Consider the following 21,075-nt stretch of genomic DNA (forward strand, 5'->3'; position numbering starts at 1 on the left):
AGGTGTTGGGAAATGCTGAATTTTTAATAGCCCAGAGATCATGCGCAAGGTAGTAGCCATGATGTTACAAAATGGGATGCACCCCCCATCAGAGAGCCAGGGGATGCCACAGCCCGTGGCGGTCCCTGTTCCTGCCAGTGGTGCTGCTGAGCAAAACTTCCAGAATGCATCAAGAAATCCCTCTGTAATTTAAAAAAAAAATATTATTTTGAACAGTCAGGAGTTTCATGAATAGAAAATCTGATGCAATGGCAAAATAGCCTTTTTAATAATTATTAATTATACTCCACATTGTGAAATATAAGCATGTCTTTTGCTGTGCCAAAGTATTATTCTGAAAAATATATTCTGTTAAAGCCTTAATCCCCAGAACATTTCGTATTCAGCTAAAGCCTGCATTTGCCTTTTACAGGTTCTTAACCAGCGTGACCTACTCTCTTCCATTTGCTCTGATGGCTGCCTGGGTGCTGTTTATAGCTGATTTTGTTAAAACACTTGTTCAAGAGAAAGATCTGAGGCTTTATGAGGTATGGTAAAACTTTCTGGGGCGTGCAAAATTATAAACAGATTTTCCTTATTAGTGGATAGTATGTCTCATGTGCAATATTAAATGGAGCAAAACAAGCATTAAGGAAAATAATATTCCAAATACCTATTGTTTGACCTGCAGTGTTTTAATTCTGACATTGTAACCAAGCTCAAAACCATGGAGATGCAGGGCATTTGCCCTTCAAGTGGTGAGAATATTGCTTTGCAGTTCCAAACACTGGAAACATGGGGACCTCACAAAATTACAAGTTTTCTGAAGATTTAAAGCTCTCTAAAAATTGACTTTGAGTCATACCTACTGGGGACAAAGACATGAAAAGTGACTTATTTCCCATCCCTGAAGTTGTTATACTTAATATTTCAGAAGGTGCTACATATTACATCAGCTACTCTGAACTGAAGTTCTTATTCAGGTTGCCTATTGGAAAAGAAATGACATTGAGACATAGTGAATTTATTAAATTAATTCAGGTTTTCAGTGTGAACACAGTCAACAGAGACGAACAGCGAAGAACTTTTGTAAAACTAAGCTTCAGCAAGCAACAAAAGCTCAAGCAGATTTGTTTTTTATCCAGTACCATGGAAAAAAATAGATTCACCAAAAATAGTTCAAAGAAAGGGCACTCTATGAACTGTGGCGAGAAGACTGAAAATGAGTGAACCCCAGTGGCTAGCTGTGACAACCCCTTACTGCAGTTTAAGGAACCCAGTTTCACTGTCTCTAAAAAGCAGGGTGTCTCAGTGATCTTTTTAGATGTGTAATAACCTACAAGACACCAGCACCTGGAGTTTCTTTATCAATATGAATTTACAGTTTTGTGGACTTGTTCATCAGCTAATATAAATTAATATTGCTTCCTTATAACCATGGTAATTTAGCTATTACTTGTTGTCTTGGGGGTGTGTGAGAAATGGTTTGGTTTCAAAGATACTTAAGAACTTTTACATTGAAGCCACTGGATCGATTAGCAATATTTTAAAAAATAACCAAAATGCTGTAGAAAAGCAACAAATATAAGGCCAGAAGTTGCTTTGGAGCTTGTGGGCTGTGATGCTTCATAGTTGCAGATCCTGTCTGTGCTGTTCTTTTGCAATAGGTTGCTTTGCAAACCTAGGGCATTCCAGAAGTGTGAGTGCATTGTTTCTGCCTGGTTATCAACATGCAGTATGCCAAAGTATGAAAGAGCATGTTTGGTTGTATGCTCTGTTCAGAAACTGAAAAAAGAAACAGCTCAATATCTGAAGAAGGATCTCTTAATAAACAGTTATCATTTGTGATTCTTTTTTTTTTCACCTTTCTCTCTATAGTACATGAAAATGATGGGTGTTAATGCCAGCAGCCATTTCATCGCCTGGTTCATAGAGTGCGCCATCTTCCTTCTAATTACTGTCACCTTCCTCATCATTGTTCTAAAAGTGGGTGACATCCTTCCCAAAACAAACACAGCGCTCCTGTTCCTGTACCTTATGGACTACAGCCTGTCCATCATAGCCATGAGCTACTTCATCAGTGTTTTCTTCAATAACACCAACATAGCAGCCTTGGTGGGCAGTCTCGTGTACATCCTCACCTTCTTCCCCTTCATCGTGTTGCTAGTCATCGAGAATCATTTGAGCTTCTCTGTGAAGAGCCTGCTGGTAAGTCCTGCTTTTCAGTTACAGGGACCATGTGTGTAGAAGCAGACACTCACCTTCAATAAACTTCAGCTCTTATTATGGCTTGTGTCACAAATATATGTGAGTTGGTTGCCTTTCTAAATTCCATGAGTGGGCATTGACAGGTATGACAGCATGACAGGAGAGTTGGCCATGGCCTCTTTGAGGGAGACTTGGAATTAGTTGTGTTCCATGACTGAAAGTGATACTTGGGGAATTTCAGTGAGTTCCCACCTGCCAGCTGAATCAGAGTAGTTTGAGCTACATACTTTGCCCTTTCAAATTGCAAAGCAAAATGGGTTACTTTCAACCACCATGAAAAGTGGTAAGGGGTAAGGAGTTTAGGTAGCTGGGCTCTGCTCATTGCTGGCTCTGCTCATTCTTTAGTTTCATGTATCTCAAATTCCTAGCCATGGAAATAGATGTAAAGCTTTGTTTCTTACCAAGGGTAGAAATAAGTTGGTATTAGGTTCCAGTAGCCAGACTTGTTTTCTTTGAGTCACTAGTGAAAGGACATGTATTAATGCAAATGCTAAAATTATTAACTCAAGCACTGCTGTGTTTCAAAAGCCTAAAATAAAGCCCTGGATGAGGGAGGAAGATGGGTCCTGGCTGTGGAAGAAAAAGGAAGGCAAGTTCTAAGGAGACATTACAGCACATCACCAGAAGCACTGCCCATCATAAGCCTGGTCCAGTGCTCCTTGTGACTGTTGGGGAAAAAACAAAACAAAACAAAAAAACCCACTCGTTTTTCTGGCCCCTGGACCAAGCCAATGAGGTACCTCATTGGTTGACTGACTTGGTTTCTCTTTGACACTAATTAAAGTTCTTTTTTTTCCATTTTGTTTATTCCACAGAGCCTGTTGTCTCCAACTGCGTTCAGTTATGCAAGTCAATACATTGCTCGATATGAGGCACAGGGCATAGGTATGTGTATTGTAGACAAAACTAGACTTTAAACTCCTGTGGTTGTGACATTTCATTAACTAATATGGATTCTGTTTGTATTTCTAAATTCCTTTCTGCAGGTCTGCAGTGGGACAACATGTATAAGTCCCCAATGATTGGAGACAACACTTCCTTTGGCTGGATGTGCTGGCTCATTCTGATAGACTCTTTCATTTACTTCATCCTGGGATGGTATATAAGGAATGTTTTCCCAGGTAAGGATACAAAGTATTGAGGCTGGTGCTGTACCATGTCTTTTGGAACACAATGAATACAACACTGGCTGATTCCATCATTCAGACAGTAAGACACAGGATATCCCTGTTTCTAGATCAAAGGGAGCATGACTTGGTGGATGTCTGAGAGTATTATGAAACTGAGACAGCAGAGCAAGGGAGAATTAGGGTTCCTCTGCTTATCACATGGGTAGGCGGTTCTCCTGAAGAAGCTGAAGCCAAGGACATGGGAAGATGTGTTTGTGGTCTGCTCGGTGAAAATGAGAACAGAGCATGTTAGCCTGCATTTGTCAGTTGAGTGATTTTGTGTTGCATTCCTTATATCATTTGATTTCAAAAAGTAATTCCTGCCTTGGGCAAGAGCCAGTACATTTGCCTTTTGCTTTTCTTCCTCACCTAATGAAGCAGTCTACTGGCATACGGAAATCTACCCAGTGGAAAATGTAAAGTACTCCTGCCCTCCAGCTATGAAGCTACTGAGAATAACAAATTAGTGAATGCTTCCTATTGTGTCAATTGGGCAAATTCTTTACCAAGTATCAATTGTAAATGAGCACATCAAGACGGGAGAGGTCTCGGTGGAGTTTATTTTTGCTATTTTGAGTGCACCCCAGTATTGATACTTCCTACAGAAACAGATACCTGAATGATATTCCTCTTCTCCTTGCAGGTAGATATGGCATGGCTGCTCCCTGGTATTTCCCATTGCTTCCATCTTACTGGATCGAATACAACAGTTACCTCCCCTTCTGGAATGAGAAACGAAGAGGCCTTTTCTTCACCAAGCTGATGTTAAGGAAAGAAGCCACCCTCAATAATAAGATATGTATGTGACTGCTAGATGGGGTAGCGATACTAACTTAACATTTTAGGTAAACGAAGCCAGATTTGTAAAGGGGCATCATACAGGAAAACATGTTTCTGTATTGATTCTGATTTTGTAGCACAAGAAAAATGGGAAGCTGTTACTTACCTGAATGGAGATTTGGCTTTTAACTTATACTTGTCCTTCCTGTTTGTTCTGGAAGTCCAGTACCGTTATTCACATACATATTTGTGTATATTGTAGTTGGGCAGTTAACTTAGATGCATGTATCTCAGTCTACAATGCTCTATGTAGAAATGCAGTTTTGTTTGTGCAAGCAAGTAGAAGTTTCCACTTGGCAAAAGGGTTGTGTGCTTCTTTGTTCATCTCTTTAAATATTTAGCCTATAAAATATTGTGAGATCACACATAAAAGCTTGCTGATTCTACCTAACTGAAAATAATTCAGTAGTTTTTGCTGTATGTCCTCTAATTTTCTGTGCTTGCTTAGTATAAATTAAGTTAGGTGCTCTGAAACATCTAAATATGAGACCTTTTCAAAAGTGATTAATGCTTATTGTCAGGAGTTATTAGAAGCTGCGGAAGTAAAAAGGAGAAATCCGAGAGAGCTTAAAATGATACAGATCCTGTGAAATGCTGTCTACGTTCCTAGCTGAAAGGCGCCTACTTTTGCTGTATTTTGGTTTTAAAAACTCTGCTTATCTCTGAGGTGAGAAAAGTAGCACAAACACTTGCTGCAGTGCAGTAACCGTCCTCTGACCTTTCCCTTTGGTGTCAAAGGTGCCCCCCCTCCTCACCTGGAACCGGAGCCCACTGATCTCACCTTGGGAGTCTCCCTCCATGGCATAACAAAGCTTTATGGATCCAAAGCTGCAGTGGACAACCTCAGCCTCAACTTCTATGAGGGGAATATCACTTCCCTGCTGGGACACAACGGAGCCGGGAAAACTACAACCATGTGCGTATCCTTTAAAGCTGCTTCTTTTTTACAGGGTGGGGCACAATCGGGTGAACAAGAGTGCAAGTGGGGCTGTGCAGTGTTGGGAGACTGAATAAGATGCTCTATTATGCCAAATAGTAGTTTTATCTTGCTCATGGGTGACCCCAGCAGTCCCTTCATCTATTAGAATTAAAGGCTCTTTTCTGCTTAGGAACATGCTTTTTAATCTGGTAGGATACCTGTAATACACAGCGCAGCAGCTGTTCTAGCATTTTGTTCCATGACACTATGGTGCCTGGGGTTAGACTGTTCCGAAAGCTGTGGGTAGCTTGTGCACACACCAAAGCTGAAGTGATATTAGCAAGAAAGCTTAATAAAGGTATATTTCAGCTGTACAAACTCATGTGTTGGCTGGGCTGGAACGGCAGTGGGTTAATACATCGGCTTTTCAGCCCTGCCATTTATAAATTATTATTTGAGTTGTTAGATAACAGCACTAAAACAGACCTGTAGAACTTGATTTCTCCACTGATATATATGTGCATCACTCTGAAAGCAACATTAAGCTGATAAATAGAAGCCTCAGAAGAGCCAAAACCAGTAAGACAGATGTGTGCTTCATCTCAGCTTATTATCAATTCATTTCATAGGCTCTTTGCAAAGTGTAGGCAAAGGTGACATACAGAAAAGTAGAATGGCTTCTTGAGACTCCATGCAGGCTTCAAATCCTGAATAAGGTCACAAGTTACTTCCTTCCTTTTTAATGATGGTTAGAAGCCCCAGGAACGAGAGAATCTCTGGGAAGGTGAAGGGCAGTCTGAGACACATCTTCTCCCCTTAGTGTCTGTAGGACAGCACCAAAAATGACCTGTATTGTGCAAGTAGTTATTCTGAGCAGAGGGTGTTTGAACGAGGTCTGTTAGGTATTGCTAGGTAGGCAATTATTTGCTTGAACTAGATGAAAGTGCTGCCCACTGTGAGGTGTCTTGTCTGGAAGCCCTCCCCCATTTCTTGTTAATAATGGCAGTGAAATCAGGTTTCTATGCTCTGATGTGGTTAGTAAGATGAAGATGTGGTTTTCAATCTCTGTTGTGGTTAGCCATATGAGGCTGTCTGGATATTGCAGACAAACCTCAAAGATTGAAGAGTAACTGCATTATATGAATTCCCAGTGATTAAATTGGAAGCCCAAGGGTGTTCATGAGTATTGATGTATGGGATATGCAATGGTCTGACTTAGGAAAGGGAAGGCTAAAGAAGATAAAAGTATGTGTGAAAAGTAGCCAGAGTTCAGTGTGTGAGCTTGGTGCTTGCCCTGGCATTCCCACAGAGGGGTGCAAGGATGCCCTTTGATGTTAATTGCCCACCACTCTGCCAAAGCGTGGTCAGACAGCAGAAGCAGCAGTGGTCTCTGTCTGGAAGAAGCGTGATGGTGATGTAGGGAAGATTTGAAAGAGATGATAGGTACAGAACCATATGAAAAAAATTGCCTGTGGCTTTCTCCTTTTTCTAACTCCCCTTTCTATTTATTTTTCCCTTTCAGATCTATTTTGACTGGATTGTTCCCTACATCATCGGGTACTATCTTTGTGTATGGCAAAGACATCAGGACTGACCAGGAAGTTATCAGGAAGAACATGGGGGTTTGTATGCAGCACAACGTGCTCTTTAACTACCTCACCACAAAGGAACACCTGCTGCTCTACGGGTACATCAAAGTCCCTCACTGGAGTGAGCAGGAGCTCTACCAAGAAGTGAAGAGGTATAAAAATAGCAGGGTTGGAGAAGGGAGAGAGGGCTGGCAAAATGATTGTGTGGTAGTGCCATGGCCACTGCAAAGCTCAAATGAATGGTTTTGAGGACTGTTGCACACCCTGCGTAGAGTTCAAAATAACGCCTTGGTCTGACTAGAGGAATATATTGAGTGCTGATATTCGTGGCTGTAAGAAAATAACGTCTCTTTTCCAAGGGGGTTTACAAACTTCTGCGGCAATTCCTTGGAGATGAATTTATAGGCCTAAGGGTCTAGTCCTTGCTGCTTTACAATTTTCCCCAGAAAGAGATTTAATCAACCAGTCAGAAAGATGATGTAGGCTTTATTGGTTCTGCGGAGAAGTGAAGCAGTCAGAACAACCCAGGGAGTTTGGATCGTAGTGTTCTCAATTGATGGGGTTGAGCCTTTAACCTTGACTTGTCAGATGGAAACTTTGAAAATGTCCTAAAAACATGTTTTAAATTAAAATCCCAATGACTGAACCACAGGGTGAATCATCTCCCTGCACTGTGACCATTCAGTAGAGCAGTCCATACTTGAGCAGTTTTTCATTTGCAGTTATGGGGTTTTTTGGGTATTTTCAGATTCTCTGCTTTTAAAAGATGCTTGAAGGACAACCTTTGGGGGTTGTTTTTCCTTTGTTTTCAAGGACCTTGAAGGAGACTGGACTGTACAGCCATCGTCACAAGCTAGCTGGCTCCCTGTCTGGGGGGATGAAGAGGAAGTTATCTATAGCTATTGCTCTCCTGGGTGGATCAAGGGTGGTGATACTAGATGAACCAACCACAGGGGTGGATCCGTGCTCTCGGAGAAGTATTTGGGAAATTATCTCCAAGAATAAAAAAGGTACTGTGATGAGACAAGAACCTGCCCAGTGGCAAAGGTGGTTCATGTCACTTTTGAAAACATGGTATCAGTGGCTTTGAACTGTCGGTTTTAGAGACCACAGAGAATGAATTTTGGGAGACTGGGATTTTGCAAGCCCTCTGGGTGCATCCTGGTTGGGTTTTGTAAATTCATAGTCTCCTTTGAAAAGTAACTTTAACATAATACACAATTTACAATACAGTAACTTTCAGCTTCTCTCTAATGCTGCCTTTCATCCAATTTCACTAGTAATTCCAAAAAAGCACGGATGATTTTCACCTGATACTGTCCCCTCATTCAGCATCGCTTTCACCTGTCTCATGTAATCCCATGTGTTTATTCTGTGGTGACTGGCATCAGCTTTCTGTTTTCCAGGCAGAACCATCATTCTCTCAACACATCACTTGGATGAAGCAGAAGTTCTGAGTGACCGAATTGCCTTCCTAGAGCATGGAGGGCTCAAATGTTGCGGTTCACCATTCTACCTCAAGGAAACGTTTGGTGATGGATACCACCTGACCCTCACAAAAAAGAAGGTTTGTGTCTGAGTTGGTCCTAAATTTTCAGCATCTTGGGTGGGAAACTGAGTCAGTCATATGACAGGAAGGAAGGAGACATGTCATAGTGTCCCACAGAAATGAATCATGCTGCAGAAGGTTCATCTGCGTCTCAGATGTCTGCAGTGGAATGGTTGTTCCAGTATAATTTCACTTTCATGGAATAACTTCTTTATGTGTCAACTTTATGTCTGGGTGAAAGTGGAGTATGTTTTGGGTTGAAACCCTTGGATTTGGCCACACAGGTTCAAGAATAGGCCGGACTGTTTCGTTGGGCTGCCACGAAGATAATTTTTTCGTATGCCCCAACCACTGGGATACCTGGGTTACAGTGCGCTCTGCTCTCTGGCTCGCTCTGCCTGTCCCATGCTGGAATTCATATGCTTTCTTTTTTTTTATAAATAAGTTTCCTTCAGAAATATGGCCTGTGTGGATAGTTCCCCAAAACACAGGAGTCTTACCTTCAGCCCTTCTACACAAAGGCTTGCAGCATTAATAGACAAGGCAGAGATCTGAACTTGAGCCTTCTGTATCCTTTTTATCTTCCCTTCCCCGCTGGACCTTAGCTTGCTTTTGTGTCCCATGAGCACGGTCACTGCAGCAGGCACTGCCAGGGGGAGAGGCAGAGATTCTCCTGTTTGAGCCTACATGGAGCTGAGCTAGACCTCTCGGCAGCTTTGCCTCTGAGGGGGCTGTCAAGGGTTGTTCAGGGATGCAGGCACTTAGAGCTATATCAGCAGGAGCTGAGCGACAGATCCAAGGACAGTAGTGGTACTGAAGAACCGTTGAGGATCTGGATATGAGCATATTGCTTCTCGGTGAAAGTTGCTAACAGAACATGTGGCCCCCCACTTCCCTTGAAGCAGAGTGAAGCTCTCCAGCAGGGCCATTGGAAAAGAGGAATGTCAGTGCTCTTCTTTGCTGAAAAAGAACAGGGTCTCTCTGAGGGTTAAAGGCAAGGCTGGGTGCAGAGTGTGAATTCTGGAGTTCAGAGAAATGAAGCAGATGGGAAGAGTCCATCAATAGTATGTGGCCTGAGGCAAAATGTTCTGCTTGCAAGGAGCAGGGAACTCTGTTCTTGATAGCATTTATTACAGTGCTCTTGGTAGCCCTAGCACACAGAATAGCATGCAGATACCATAAGAGATCAGCCTCTTTTCCAAATTGCTGGCAGTATAGATAGAGAAAATGAAAAAAGACCCATGTGCAAGCCCTGTTTTTCATGAGAAAAGAGTGTGTTTGTGCTAGAAGCCAAGTTCGTGTCAGGTCCGTACAAACCCTCCAATGCAAAGTGTTTGATTCAGCCCACTCCCAGTATCCCAGTAGACAGAGGAAGCCCAGCAAGGTCTTGGACGGACCAAGATGGGCACACACCCCTCCTCTTCAAGGGCCAGAAACCTACTTTCATCTCCTCTTGATATTTAAACTGAATTGTTGCATCCTTGGACTGAGATCACCTACTCATTGTTCTATGGGACAGGATTTGGGCTAAATCCTGTGGTGGGAAGTTTGACCTCGCAGCCCTCAGTGACCATGATGTTTTCCTCCTTTTTCAGAACATGATAGAGGAGTGTGACACCACAGCAGTGACCTCCTTGATCCAGTCCCACCTCCCAGAGGCTTATCTCAAGGAGGATATTGGTGGAGAGCTTGTGTATGTGCTTCCCCCCTTCCAGTCCACAGTCTCAGGGGCCTACCAGACACTTCTCAGAGCCCTCGATACCAGCTTGAGTGATCTCCACCTTGGTTGCTACGGGATTTCAAACACAACTGTGGAAGAGGTATGAGCTCAATTTAATGAAATATTATGGAGATAAACTTCACAGCACTGTGTAGCTCTGCTTTCTGGGCTAGACAGTGGCATGTTTTTGATGTGAGAGTTGCAGGCAGGGGAAGAAGTGGCTTGGTAGTTTGCTGTGTTACACTTGTGAATGTGTGAGTGCAGATGTATTCATGAATCTGTACATATACTAATGCACAGTTCACCACTGTTTCACCTTGCTAACAGCTTTTTGGCATTTTACCCAGAAAATGAGATGCTGGAGTTAGTCTAAGGAGAGAGGGCAATGATGTGTTTCTCTTTGAACTATTCTCCTGGTCTCCATGAATCTGGGTTTGTCTGCAGCTGCAGTCAGCAGGGAGGGAGTTAGCAAACCATCTAAGTGACAAACTTCAGCGTGCATGCTGCATTGTACAAATGAGTCACCTGGTGCATCTCAGAGTAACACAGACACCTTTCTGCCCGTGGGAAATCTCTGGTCAAATAAACACAAACATTTAGTTGTATCAGAAACAAAAAGTAACTTTAAATGGTGAGCAGCGATGACCCTTGTCTTGCAGAAAAGAGGGAGAGAGATTGTTACCCTTCTTCTCTGAAATTCTTGCTTACTTTTAAGGTGTTTTCCTAAGGCAGCAAGAGTAAGTTATACAGCATGCACCACATGCAGCTTGGGTGCCACGACTGTGCACATTCCCAGTATTGGAGGCAGCTGGGATTGTCGCAGGCTAGCAGGGAAAATGTCCCAAGGAAACAGCCTTCCTTGTTCCTTCACTGGTGCTGTGCAGAAAGAGCCATCTGTGGACTGCTCACTGTTGGAGGGAGTTATGTAGGGCCTGAGCTGAAATGCAGCTTCGTTTAGACCTACTCAGTAGTCACGTAGCAGGTGGTATTAGGACAAGGTAAGTCCAGGGGGCAGCTGCAAAAGTTTGTTTCCACTGCTGCAACAGGAGGGAGACAGGAGGTGACAAGGAGATGGACAACAACACTTTTATACTGAAAAAAAAAAAGGGAATTTCTCTTGCGGAGCACAAAGGGAACAGAAAAAGGATTGTAATTCACAATTGCTGTACCAACTACAGCTACAAAGTAGGAGAGTGGATTCTGATTATTGTTTTGGTAAATGGAGTAATTTGGACCAATTTTCCTTCGTATTTTCTTGCTCCATAGGTGTTTCTCAATCTGACAAAAGAGCTAGTGAAGGACCAGCAAGGAGATGCTGAACTGCCCCTGCAGCTGCCTGGAGCCAGTGGTCAAATTGGCAGTGACGAAATATCTATGAGCACGGATACCTTCACAGAAAGAGACGGTACTGAATTACCTCCAGGTTTTATTCCAGATTTGTTGCAGATGCAAACAATGACAGACGGACTGATATGAGTTCCCCATCTTCCTTCTTTGTTGAAAACCACTTTTCACCCAACCAGGAATCACAAAACCAATAAGTCACTGGAGGTAGAGCACTCGACAGTTGTTTAGATCTGCTAGTTTTGGAATAGCCTGAGTCACAGAATAAATTACAGAGGGGGATTGTTTGCATCTGCCTTCCTTTAAATTGATCTGGGTTTTACTCTAATCAGATATAGTGTGGGGGTGAAAGACCAAATGTATACCTCTGAAAGTAATTGCTGTAATTGATGTAGAGGATTATTTCTACATAACTAGTAGAATTGGAGAGATACTTTTTGTTAAACCCCTTAGCCTGTTGCAAAAGCAGCAGAGCTCCAAGCTGGGTCATCCTTGCCGCTTTTTGCTGTGTCCCAGCAGTTGCAGTATGGTAAAACATCTCAAAGGGACAGACAATGGGATAAATTCACATTCAGAAGAGAATCAAGCTATACCTCTCCCTCTGAGTGTTTGAGAGCTGCAAAAGGTAGCACAGCCAAAAAATGAGCAAATACCTGATTGAAATGCTTTCTTAGAGTAGAAACATTTTTTGTACTTATAAATATACCATTTATAGTTAGGGAGGCATCCAAGGGGCAGTGCAGAGGTATTTTTGTACTCACTTCTCAAAGCTGACCTACAATGTAAATGTTACTGTAAAAAGTAACTCATGTGTAGAGAAGTGTTTTGCGTCACCCCTAATGAGAGCACTGAAAAGGATTTGCTTCATGTTGTATTATATAGGTTAATATTTCATAAAGAGGAATAGGTTGCACAGGATTTGGCTCTGCTTTTAGCATACCACAACCCTGTCCACGCAAAAGGTCAACTGCTTTATGTGCCTTTTTTTCTTATTTCAGGATTAATTCTCTTACTGATTTGTCTGAGGACCTGCTTTCTAAATTATGAAAATTTTCAGTTTGCAAATATAAAAGAGTAAAAATTTCCCCTGTAAGTTGCAGCTGAGTAGGTAGGATGTAGATACCTTGTGGCATCTGGAAACCTGTGTTCCTCTTGCAAGATCCCGAAATGAATCCACTACATGAACACATTTGAAATTAAACAGAAAACCTGCTATTACATGAGCTTATGACTCAAGAGCCAAAAGTCTGAGTCCTGTTCCAAGCCTGACCCTTGCATATGTTCCAGCTTAGTAGTTTTGATTTGCCGTCTGTAAAGGAGTGCAGGAAGCTAAGTATACTCCCAGGCTACTATAACCATCAATTCCCTGCATTTCGCAAATACTGATCGATGACAAAATGTGTTCTTCTTTTGTACCCAGATCAGCTCCTGATTAGATCAAAAAGCCTGCAGGGTTTGCCATTGCTGCTTAAGAAGACATCAGCTTTGTTCATTAAGAGATTCCACCACACCCGTCGGGATGTCAGAGGCTTCATTGCTCAGGTTATCCTTCCAGTCCTCTTTGTGATGGCTGCGATGGGACTTGGGACACTGAGAACTAAGGAGACCGAATATCCTGAACTGATTCTTTCACCGTCTCTGTATGGCACATCAGACCAGGCAGACTTCTTTGGGTGAGTGGTATTCTTTGAGATCCTTAAACCCATTTGTTTATAAAGAGCCAGTTTTACCGTCAGGATTATTTCTAAGCAGACTGAGTGGAAAAGTATTACGCAGATAATATGTAGCCATGTTATCTGTGTAGCTGTTATGCAGATAACATGTAGAAATCCTGTTCTTGATGGGTCTCTTGGGGAGATGGCTTGGCTCAGACCAGCAATCAGAAAGCTTTAAGAAAACAACCTCTCAGTTGGAATTAACTGTGAAATGTGAGGAATATTCTTTGTTTGCCATTGGAGTCCTCCGGCCCTGTGACAGCCGTACTGCCCCAAAGGGATTTTCTTAATATATATACACTCTTCCCCTGATGTGAAATGGAGGTCCCCACATCAGTTGTCTCCAGCATAACTACTCTGGGATCAGCTTCTATCCATCATGTGAACTGTCTGCATTGCCCTCCTCTCTGTCACTACAGGACATGCTCTCTCACCCAGGCCCCACTAGTCCAAGGCACGCCATCATTTGAGGGCGTGCACTTTTTCAGTATGATTAAGATGTCACCACTGAATTATTTAATTGTGCTTAAAAATCCTATTACCAAAATTATTATGATTTGTATCATTCTGATTTCATGATGTGAATGGCTGTCTTTCTCCAGTGGTTCTCAGCTTTAAGTCAGAAATATAAAACTTAGCTCTAAAGGAAGTATGTCTGCTCTTAGGTATTCTTCCCCAGGACAGCTCATGCCTTGCCACTTCAATGCTGCTAGATGGGGGAATGAGCCAGAAAGGCATGTCTGAGTCCTCTGTTCCTAATGTTCTCTTCTGCTTCTCCTGATGGATTGTTGCTAGAAAGCTGGGTCAGAAGCAAGAAACATCTTCTTCAATGACCAAAACCAAATGGACTTCACAAATGAGAGAGCTGATTGAGACAGGACTGGAAGTAGTGCCTGAAAATTACAGTAGATGCTTTTTTCCTGGAAACAGAATCTTGATTGTCCAAAAGTTCATCAGTACCTTCCTTAGACCTAGAGGCAGCAAATCACTGGAGTAGGTGTGCAGCTCTAAGCAATAAGCAGTCCTTTTAAACCTGTGTGACTGTCCTCATGTACTTAAGTGGTTTGCAGGGCTAGGACCACAAATAACCATTTATTTAGTATCTTAAATAAATCTTGTTTCATTCTGTCATGGCTTAACCCCAGCTTAAGCACCCCACAGCTGCTTGCTCACTCGCCCCCCAGTGGGGTAGGGGAGAAAATCAGAAGAGTAAAAGTGAGAAAACTCGTGGGTTGAGATAAAGACAGTTTATAACAAGTAAAGCAAAAGCTGCACGAGCGAAAAAAGCAAAACAAGGAATTAATTCACTACTTCCCATGGGCAGGCAGGTGTTCAGCCACCTCCAGGACAGCGGGGCTCCATCACATGTAACAGTGACTTGGGAAGACAAACGCCGTCACTCCAAACATGTCCCCCCCCTTCCTCCTTCTTCCCCCAGCTTTATATGCTGAGCATGACATCATATGGTGTGGGATATCTTTTTGACCAGTTGGGGTCAGCTGTCCCAGCTGTGTCCCCTCCCAACTTCTTGTGCACCCCCAGCCTTCTCACTGGTAGGAGCAGAAAAGGCCTTGACTCTGTAAGTGCTGCTCAGCAGTAACGAAAACATCCCTGTGTTATCAACACTGTTTTCAGCCCAAATCCAAAACAAAGCCCCATACTAGATACTGTGAAGGAAATTAACTCTGTCCCAGCCAAAACCAGCACACACTGACACAGTTTTCCTCTGCTCAGTGGTAGTGGAAGTATCTTGAAGATTTTTTTTTTCTTTTTTCATTTTTTTTTTCCTGTTAAATCTTAGGAATTTTAATGAAACCACAGATGCTTTAGTTGCTTCGATGCTTGCTTTCCCTGGAACGGATAACACGTGCATGAATGAAAGCAATTCGTAAGTAGTTCTTGGTTTTCTTCCATTTAAATTCCAAATCTGCAAGAGAATTGACATAACACTATTAGCCATTAGACCTTAATAACCACCTTTGATCATCTGCAGAATTTTTATATGTTGGTGCCCCATGCAGAGAAAAAAAAAATCTGCCTCTCTTCAGATTGACTTGAAGAATCTTTCAGCTCATTAGGAGACATCTAACTGGCCTTTTGCAGCTTGCGCTGCTCGCAGAGTTGAGCTGGTGGGCTGCAAGTCAGTTCTGAGTGAGGGGCTGAGCAGTCATGGTTGGTGTGAAGCAGACCTCAGCCCTGCCGAGAGCCCGTGCGGCTTAGAGTGAAGGCTTGCGCCTGCCAGCACAGAACTGTAGATATTGTTGAAGTCAGGAAACTATACTGTCTTCTGAGGCTGAGACTGGGACTTCCACACAGTCCCAGGACCTTGACACCGGTGTTCTTTGCTTGCTTCAAGAAGTATTCTCCACCACAGGTGGACTCCTTTATTTCTATGAGTAGTAAGGGCGAAGCTTTGGTGGTGGCAGGATGCCAGGACGAGAGCAAGCTATCCTATCTGGGAAGTAGTCCTTGCCTCCCCAGTAATCCCAGCTATAACACTGAGCCCACCCAGGAAGCTTTAGGCGTAGCTTTTGTTATCTGTATCTAAACGCTGTGCCATGAGGGCTGATTTGTTTTGGGCTCTGCAGATAAAATTTCAAGGAATAGGTAGTAAAATCCTGGGCAGACTTGCATGCTCATGCATACCGCATATCTGCAGGCAAATATTTATACTGAGTATTTACAGTGACTGCCTAGTCAATACAGTCCGTTGCAGAACTCCCCGGTTATTGCAATGACAATAGCCCTTATTTCTGCGCTGTAAGATGATTTTGGCCTTTGTGTGCTAACTCTTTACACCCTGTACTGTGGGAATGAAGTGTTGTCTGGATTCCTTCTAAATAGCAGAACGAATCCAGGCACAGAGAGCAGCAGTGAGGGCTCTCTGAAGAGAGGCACTGAAGGCAGCAGGAGGACGGGTGTTCCCTGAAGCACCCAGAGCTGACAAGAAGGTCTGCTTTTCTGCTGAAGCTGCTCACTGTCATCCTTGCTGTCATTAAACATGACAGCAATTAGCATCGTTTGCACACCTGAGCATAGAGAGCCTCAGAGGAAAATGTGTTCATTTTCAGGCAGTGTTTAAAAGAGGACATGCTTGGCCAGTGGATTTTCAGTGGAAACCAGAGAACTGAGTATTCTGCCTGCAACTGCACAGATGGCATCCAGGTAATTTGAATAAACCCAGAAGGGAGGGAATCTGAGGGGATATTTGGGGACCCTTGTAGACTGGGAGTGGTTTTGTGGGCAGGTGTGATAATAAGGGAAACTCAAGTGTTCAGATTCCTCCTGTCTCTTTTTGGCCTTGTTGATTTTGTACACTGGATAACCACTGTCTGCACCACTTTGGGGACAGGAAAGGAAACAGCGTCCTCAGAAGATTTACATGCCAATATATCTGCCTTCCTCCCTGTGGTAGGAAAAGTTTTAACCGTGTTTTTCAATGTTGCATGATTGTCCCATTTAGCAGAGGTGAACACATATTCAAGAGGAAAATTGCATTTCGTACAAGCACTGTCATTATATGAAAGCACAGCTATTATTGCTGTTTGCTCTTCAGTATTTAACTTCATGCAAAGTCTAGATCCATCTGCTTTTACTCTGCTTTGTTGTTATAAATAGTGATGATTAACAACATCAGTTATTTGCATTATGGTGGTACATACAGATTTGGGTATGGGCACTGCTGGGCTTATTGTCTTTATGTGCACAGGTGGGAAAGGCAGATTCTGCCCCAGCGATGTGGGTTTTTTTGTTTTGGGTTTGTTTTTTTTTTTTATAGTTACAGTTTTATAGTCCAGTTTGAGGTTGAGCTCTCCTCCCTCCAGTGCTATTCGCCTGTCTTTAGCTTTTTTTCCAGTAAGAAATCAGACTCATGGTGTAGTGTGATGCCATTTGTAAGATAAAGAAAGTACTTAGTTGAATGTTCCTAGTCATTCCTTAGAATGCAGCTATTTTGTGGAGTTTTCTGGACATACACTTAATTTCACATCATTAAAAGTATTGGCATCATTTCTCCAGTAAGTCAGAATAATGTTCGAAGCTGATTCTCACCTCTAGCAGGCACAGGCAGGTGTTCCTCAGCATGAAGGAAGCTATTTTGTGTATTCTGATGCAAAGTTATGAACAGATACACAATGGGGGAGGCCAGGGCTTTTGTTATGGATGAGCTGAAAGAAGCAGCCAGCATGCTGTCTGGTAGGACACTTCAACCTTATGAAACAGTCGATGTGACTCTGACTCTCAGCACGTTATATTATATATTCAGGAGTAATCCAAGGTTTCTCTGAAGCTCTGGAAAATATTCCCAATGACTGACAGTAAAGCAGAAATGTGGAGCGTAGCTGCTGTGAAATGTAAGATGAGAGTTTGAGGCCACCATGGAGTTTTCTGCTCCATGAGCTGTTTTGCCCTCTGCCTTTGTCTGTGCAGTCACTCTGATGCTCTGCTAAGTAGGATCAGCCTTAATTCAGCAAAAATCGTCCGATGTAGCATGACGCACATTTCAAGGTCTCACTGATGTCAGTAGAACTGAAGTGTAGATTTAAGCAAAGGTTGTTTTTAAGCACCTCACTAAGTGTGTTCAGGACAGCATGCAGGGATCTGTGCCATGTGTCTTTGCACCCTGATTTGTGAATCATCAGCTTCTGTAGGAATCACTCCCAGGACCTGAATGTTGCCATTGCCTGCTCTCATTCTTGTCCTGATAGGCTAGTTTTTAGCTAAAACGCAGACTCTTAACATTTTTGCTTATTTGTCTCTCCTCAGACATGTCCACAGACGAACTACACTCCCCCTCACAGAAGGACCTTCTCCACGCGGACACTTTATAACCTTACAGGGCACAATGTGGAGACCTACATTCTGGCAACTACCAAAGACTTCCTGCAGAAACGGTACAGCATGAATCTCCAGTCCCTCTCCTCTGAATTGTACTGGGAGCAGCCTCTTACACGTGTCATATCCACTGGGCTTGAAGAGGTGACAGGGCAGTAGGAGTTTAGAAGGGCCTCTCTGCTGATGGTCCCTGTGAATCTGGTGAAAGGAGGTAAAATGTCCGCAATCATGGAGTTAAAAGATAAAGGTTTGCGCAAGTGCTCTGCTTGATGATAGCAGAGATAGCCCAGGGATAATGTGTCAGTCATCTGATAGGCTGATGGCTGTATCTGCAGACAAGCCTTTGTCTGACACAGAAATGCTTAAAAAGAGGGAAATCTGACGCAGCCTGTCAGGAAGTAAACCCTGGGGAGAGACTTTCCTCCAGGTTTGATTCTCTGAAGAGTCTTGGTGTGTGCTTCACTTAAACAAGTGCATCCGTTCCAGTGAAATTAGCAGCTGAACGTTTTCTTGCACCATGGGGCTGTTAGAGCTATTAGTGTGTCTGGACTCTGCAACACAGCCGTGCAGCATGTCTTCGGGCAAAAATAGCCTGACATTAAGGTTGTCAAGGAGTATGTTCATCTGCCATTGATTTAAGCTGAGCTACTCTTCTTCTGGGTAAGAAGCAGTCATCTTATTCCAATGTGGTAGGCAAGTGGGTTAGGAGTCCACGCAGCTCCAAAATGTTTCTCAGATGGAGGCTTTCAGCACAGTTGTGTGATAGTGCTACCAAGATTCTGTTACCCTTTTTTCCCCAAATAAGGGCTCCTGTAGAAGTGTTGGCTTGGCCACGCACTATGTACTGGGGTAAGTTCTTTTAAGTCAAGCTAGAATTAACTGGGGTGACAGTGGCACATGAACATGCACCAGCCAAAGGTATTAAAGCTTTTGAATGAGGGTAGCAATGCATTTCCCTCTCGTTTTCACTCAGGTATGGTGGCTGGAGCTTTGGGATGCCTTTGACAACAGATCTCCAGTTTGATATCAGGCCAGTGCCCCCCAACAGAACATTGACTAAGGTAACTAACCTCCATCTGCTTGTCCTAGCATGGGAAGTGTGGGGAGTTCAGGAATATTTCAGAAAATGAAGTGAAACCCTCTGAAATCTGCAGCTTGGCATAGGCGAGATGACTTGCAGTTCATTTCCTTTCCTCTCCCCATTCTTCTTTATTGGTTTGACTTCTCATGCTAGCAGGAGACAATTTTTCTGCTGTCATAATTTTATTATACAGAGGTGAAAAGATCAATTAGTAGCACCTTTATCTCATGAGAGAACATATGTACCTTAACTAGGGATGGCTGGTACATTCTGAGATACGCATTTCTCTGTTTCTGCTCAGTGAAAATGTTGTAATGCATCAACATTAAAAGCACCAAGGCTGAAATCTAAGGTAGCAGAGAAATGCAAGAGAGTTGACAAGATCCTGTGATCTCATTGCAAAACCTAGCTACCCAGAGAGTGTTCCTGCAAGAGCACTCTTTTCAGAGGTGGCTCCAATAAAAGGGAATCAAAGGGTTTATTGTTTCACTAACACTCAGAGCTCATGTAATGAATTTGCAGATATTTTCACCCCTCCAATCTTAACAGCTTCATCTTAGATCTGAAAGCATTGCTATTTGCTTATCACATGTCAGATTTAATACCTGGAATCCTTGATAGTATTGGAAGCAGGGCAGACTCCAGTCTGAATGAAATTACTGAGCATGCAGGACTTGGGGATATACAAAGGTGGGTGTTGTGGGCTGTGTTTAAGCCTCTGACCTTAATAGCCTAAGCCCTCTGTCCTTTGGCAGGTAACTTACATCTCCAACCTGGGTGCTGTGGGTTGTGTCTAAAGTAGGTGACTGTAGATCCCCCCAAAGTGCATGTCCTGTGATCTGATTTTCCCCCTCAGTTCTCAGGGTTTATCGTAATAGAGGTAAGAAAAGTTATCATGGGGAGGGAAGGGCTGCTGCTGAATGAGAAGGTGACAACTGGCTATTTTCTGCCCTAAAGCAACCTTTTCCCCCCTGGCTTTCAAGGGGTGTTAGACATTTGACTGCTTAGCCTTTTTTTGGGAAGTCTCCGCTGCTGGTGTTCATCAGATCTGAACAACTTATTACAGAAAAGAAAGCTAATGTCTGTATGCTTTATGTCACATATCCAGCTAGTGCTTCTTTCTTCTCTCCCAGAAGGCAAACGAAGCTGATGGGACTGCTTGTGCTGAAAGTGAAATGTGCTTTTATACTTATTTGGTACTTGATATGGTTTAATCATTGGACTTTAACTTGTAAAGCTTATGACTTTAGATAACAACTGTGGAATGATCGATTCGTGCAAGCAGAACAAACAAAAATGTTATCAGTAACGTTTTCTCTCCCAAATTGTTTCAATGTCTCAATTGTGTGCAGGTATGGTATAATCCCGAAGGTTATCACAGCCTTCCAGCCTATCTCAACAGCTTGAACAACTTCATTCTTCGAGCTAACTTGCCAAAAAATGAGACTTCCAGATATGGTAAGTGTCCCTTTACATGAGCAGATATTTTCTCCCCTTTGGGGGGAATATCTTGGTTCTGTTGAAATTCATGACAACACTTACCTTTATTTCAATGAGGCCATTTCTTTATTCCCAGTTATGCACTTCCTTTAAAAACAGAATTGAAAACCATGAAAAATCACATATTTCATTTGTCTTTGTCAAAGGGGATGGGGGAGCTGGACAGGGAAGACCCCAGCTCCTACGTAAAATGCTTCCTTCATCCAAAAAATGCCAATGGTTGCTATTTATTTATGGATTTATTGCCTCTCATCATGGTACAGAAATAGCTGTCTCTTGATAGGTGCCTATTAGTTATGCATAGAAAAGCCACTTCAGATCATCTCCGAGGGTGGTTTAGATTAGTAAATTTTAATATGTCACCCTTCTGCTGAGAGCAACTCAGGATGTGTGGGTATGTGTATGTTTGTGTTTGAGAGAGAGAGAAACTAAGTGAGAAACATAATTTTCAGCTATATCTTTCCTCTGACACACAACATACACAGTTTCCAAGGAGTGTTAGTAACCTATCTGGGGTTATCAGTTCGTGTAGCTTCTCCTCTGTAAAGTAATGCAGCAACCCAAATTCC

At 42.8% G+C, this 21,075-nt stretch overlaps 1 protein-coding gene across 1 annotated transcript in view; it reads left to right on the top strand.

The window, feature by feature from the left end:
- Nucleotides 1-21,075, top strand: part of ABCA12 (ATP binding cassette subfamily A member 12) — an 88,938-nt gene that overhangs the window by 50,322 nt on the left and 17,541 nt on the right. The window contains exons 25-41 of the mRNA XM_009636586.2: nucleotides 413-527; nucleotides 1,858-2,187; nucleotides 3,063-3,132; nucleotides 3,234-3,368; nucleotides 4,060-4,215; nucleotides 4,995-5,172; nucleotides 6,698-6,916; nucleotides 7,578-7,774; nucleotides 8,171-8,331; nucleotides 9,909-10,133; nucleotides 11,300-11,438; nucleotides 12,798-13,050; nucleotides 14,894-14,980; nucleotides 16,164-16,257; nucleotides 17,857-17,984; nucleotides 18,899-18,986; nucleotides 20,359-20,464. Coding sequence (XP_009634881.2) covers nucleotides 413-527; nucleotides 1,858-2,187; nucleotides 3,063-3,132; nucleotides 3,234-3,368; nucleotides 4,060-4,215; nucleotides 4,995-5,172; nucleotides 6,698-6,916; nucleotides 7,578-7,774; nucleotides 8,171-8,331; nucleotides 9,909-10,133; nucleotides 11,300-11,438; nucleotides 12,798-13,050; nucleotides 14,894-14,980; nucleotides 16,164-16,257; nucleotides 17,857-17,984; nucleotides 18,899-18,986; nucleotides 20,359-20,464 — 2,681 coding nt within the window. The remainder of the gene's footprint in view (nucleotides 1-412; nucleotides 528-1,857; nucleotides 2,188-3,062; nucleotides 3,133-3,233; nucleotides 3,369-4,059; nucleotides 4,216-4,994; nucleotides 5,173-6,697; nucleotides 6,917-7,577; nucleotides 7,775-8,170; nucleotides 8,332-9,908; nucleotides 10,134-11,299; nucleotides 11,439-12,797; nucleotides 13,051-14,893; nucleotides 14,981-16,163; nucleotides 16,258-17,856; nucleotides 17,985-18,898; nucleotides 18,987-20,358; nucleotides 20,465-21,075) is intronic.

The sequence above is a fragment of the Egretta garzetta genome, unplaced genomic scaffold (genome assembly GCF_000687185.1).
Source record: "Egretta garzetta isolate BGI_Z169 unplaced genomic scaffold, ASM68718v1 scaffold230, whole genome shotgun sequence".
Taxonomy (NCBI): Eukaryota; Metazoa; Chordata; class Aves; order Pelecaniformes; family Ardeidae; genus Egretta; species Egretta garzetta.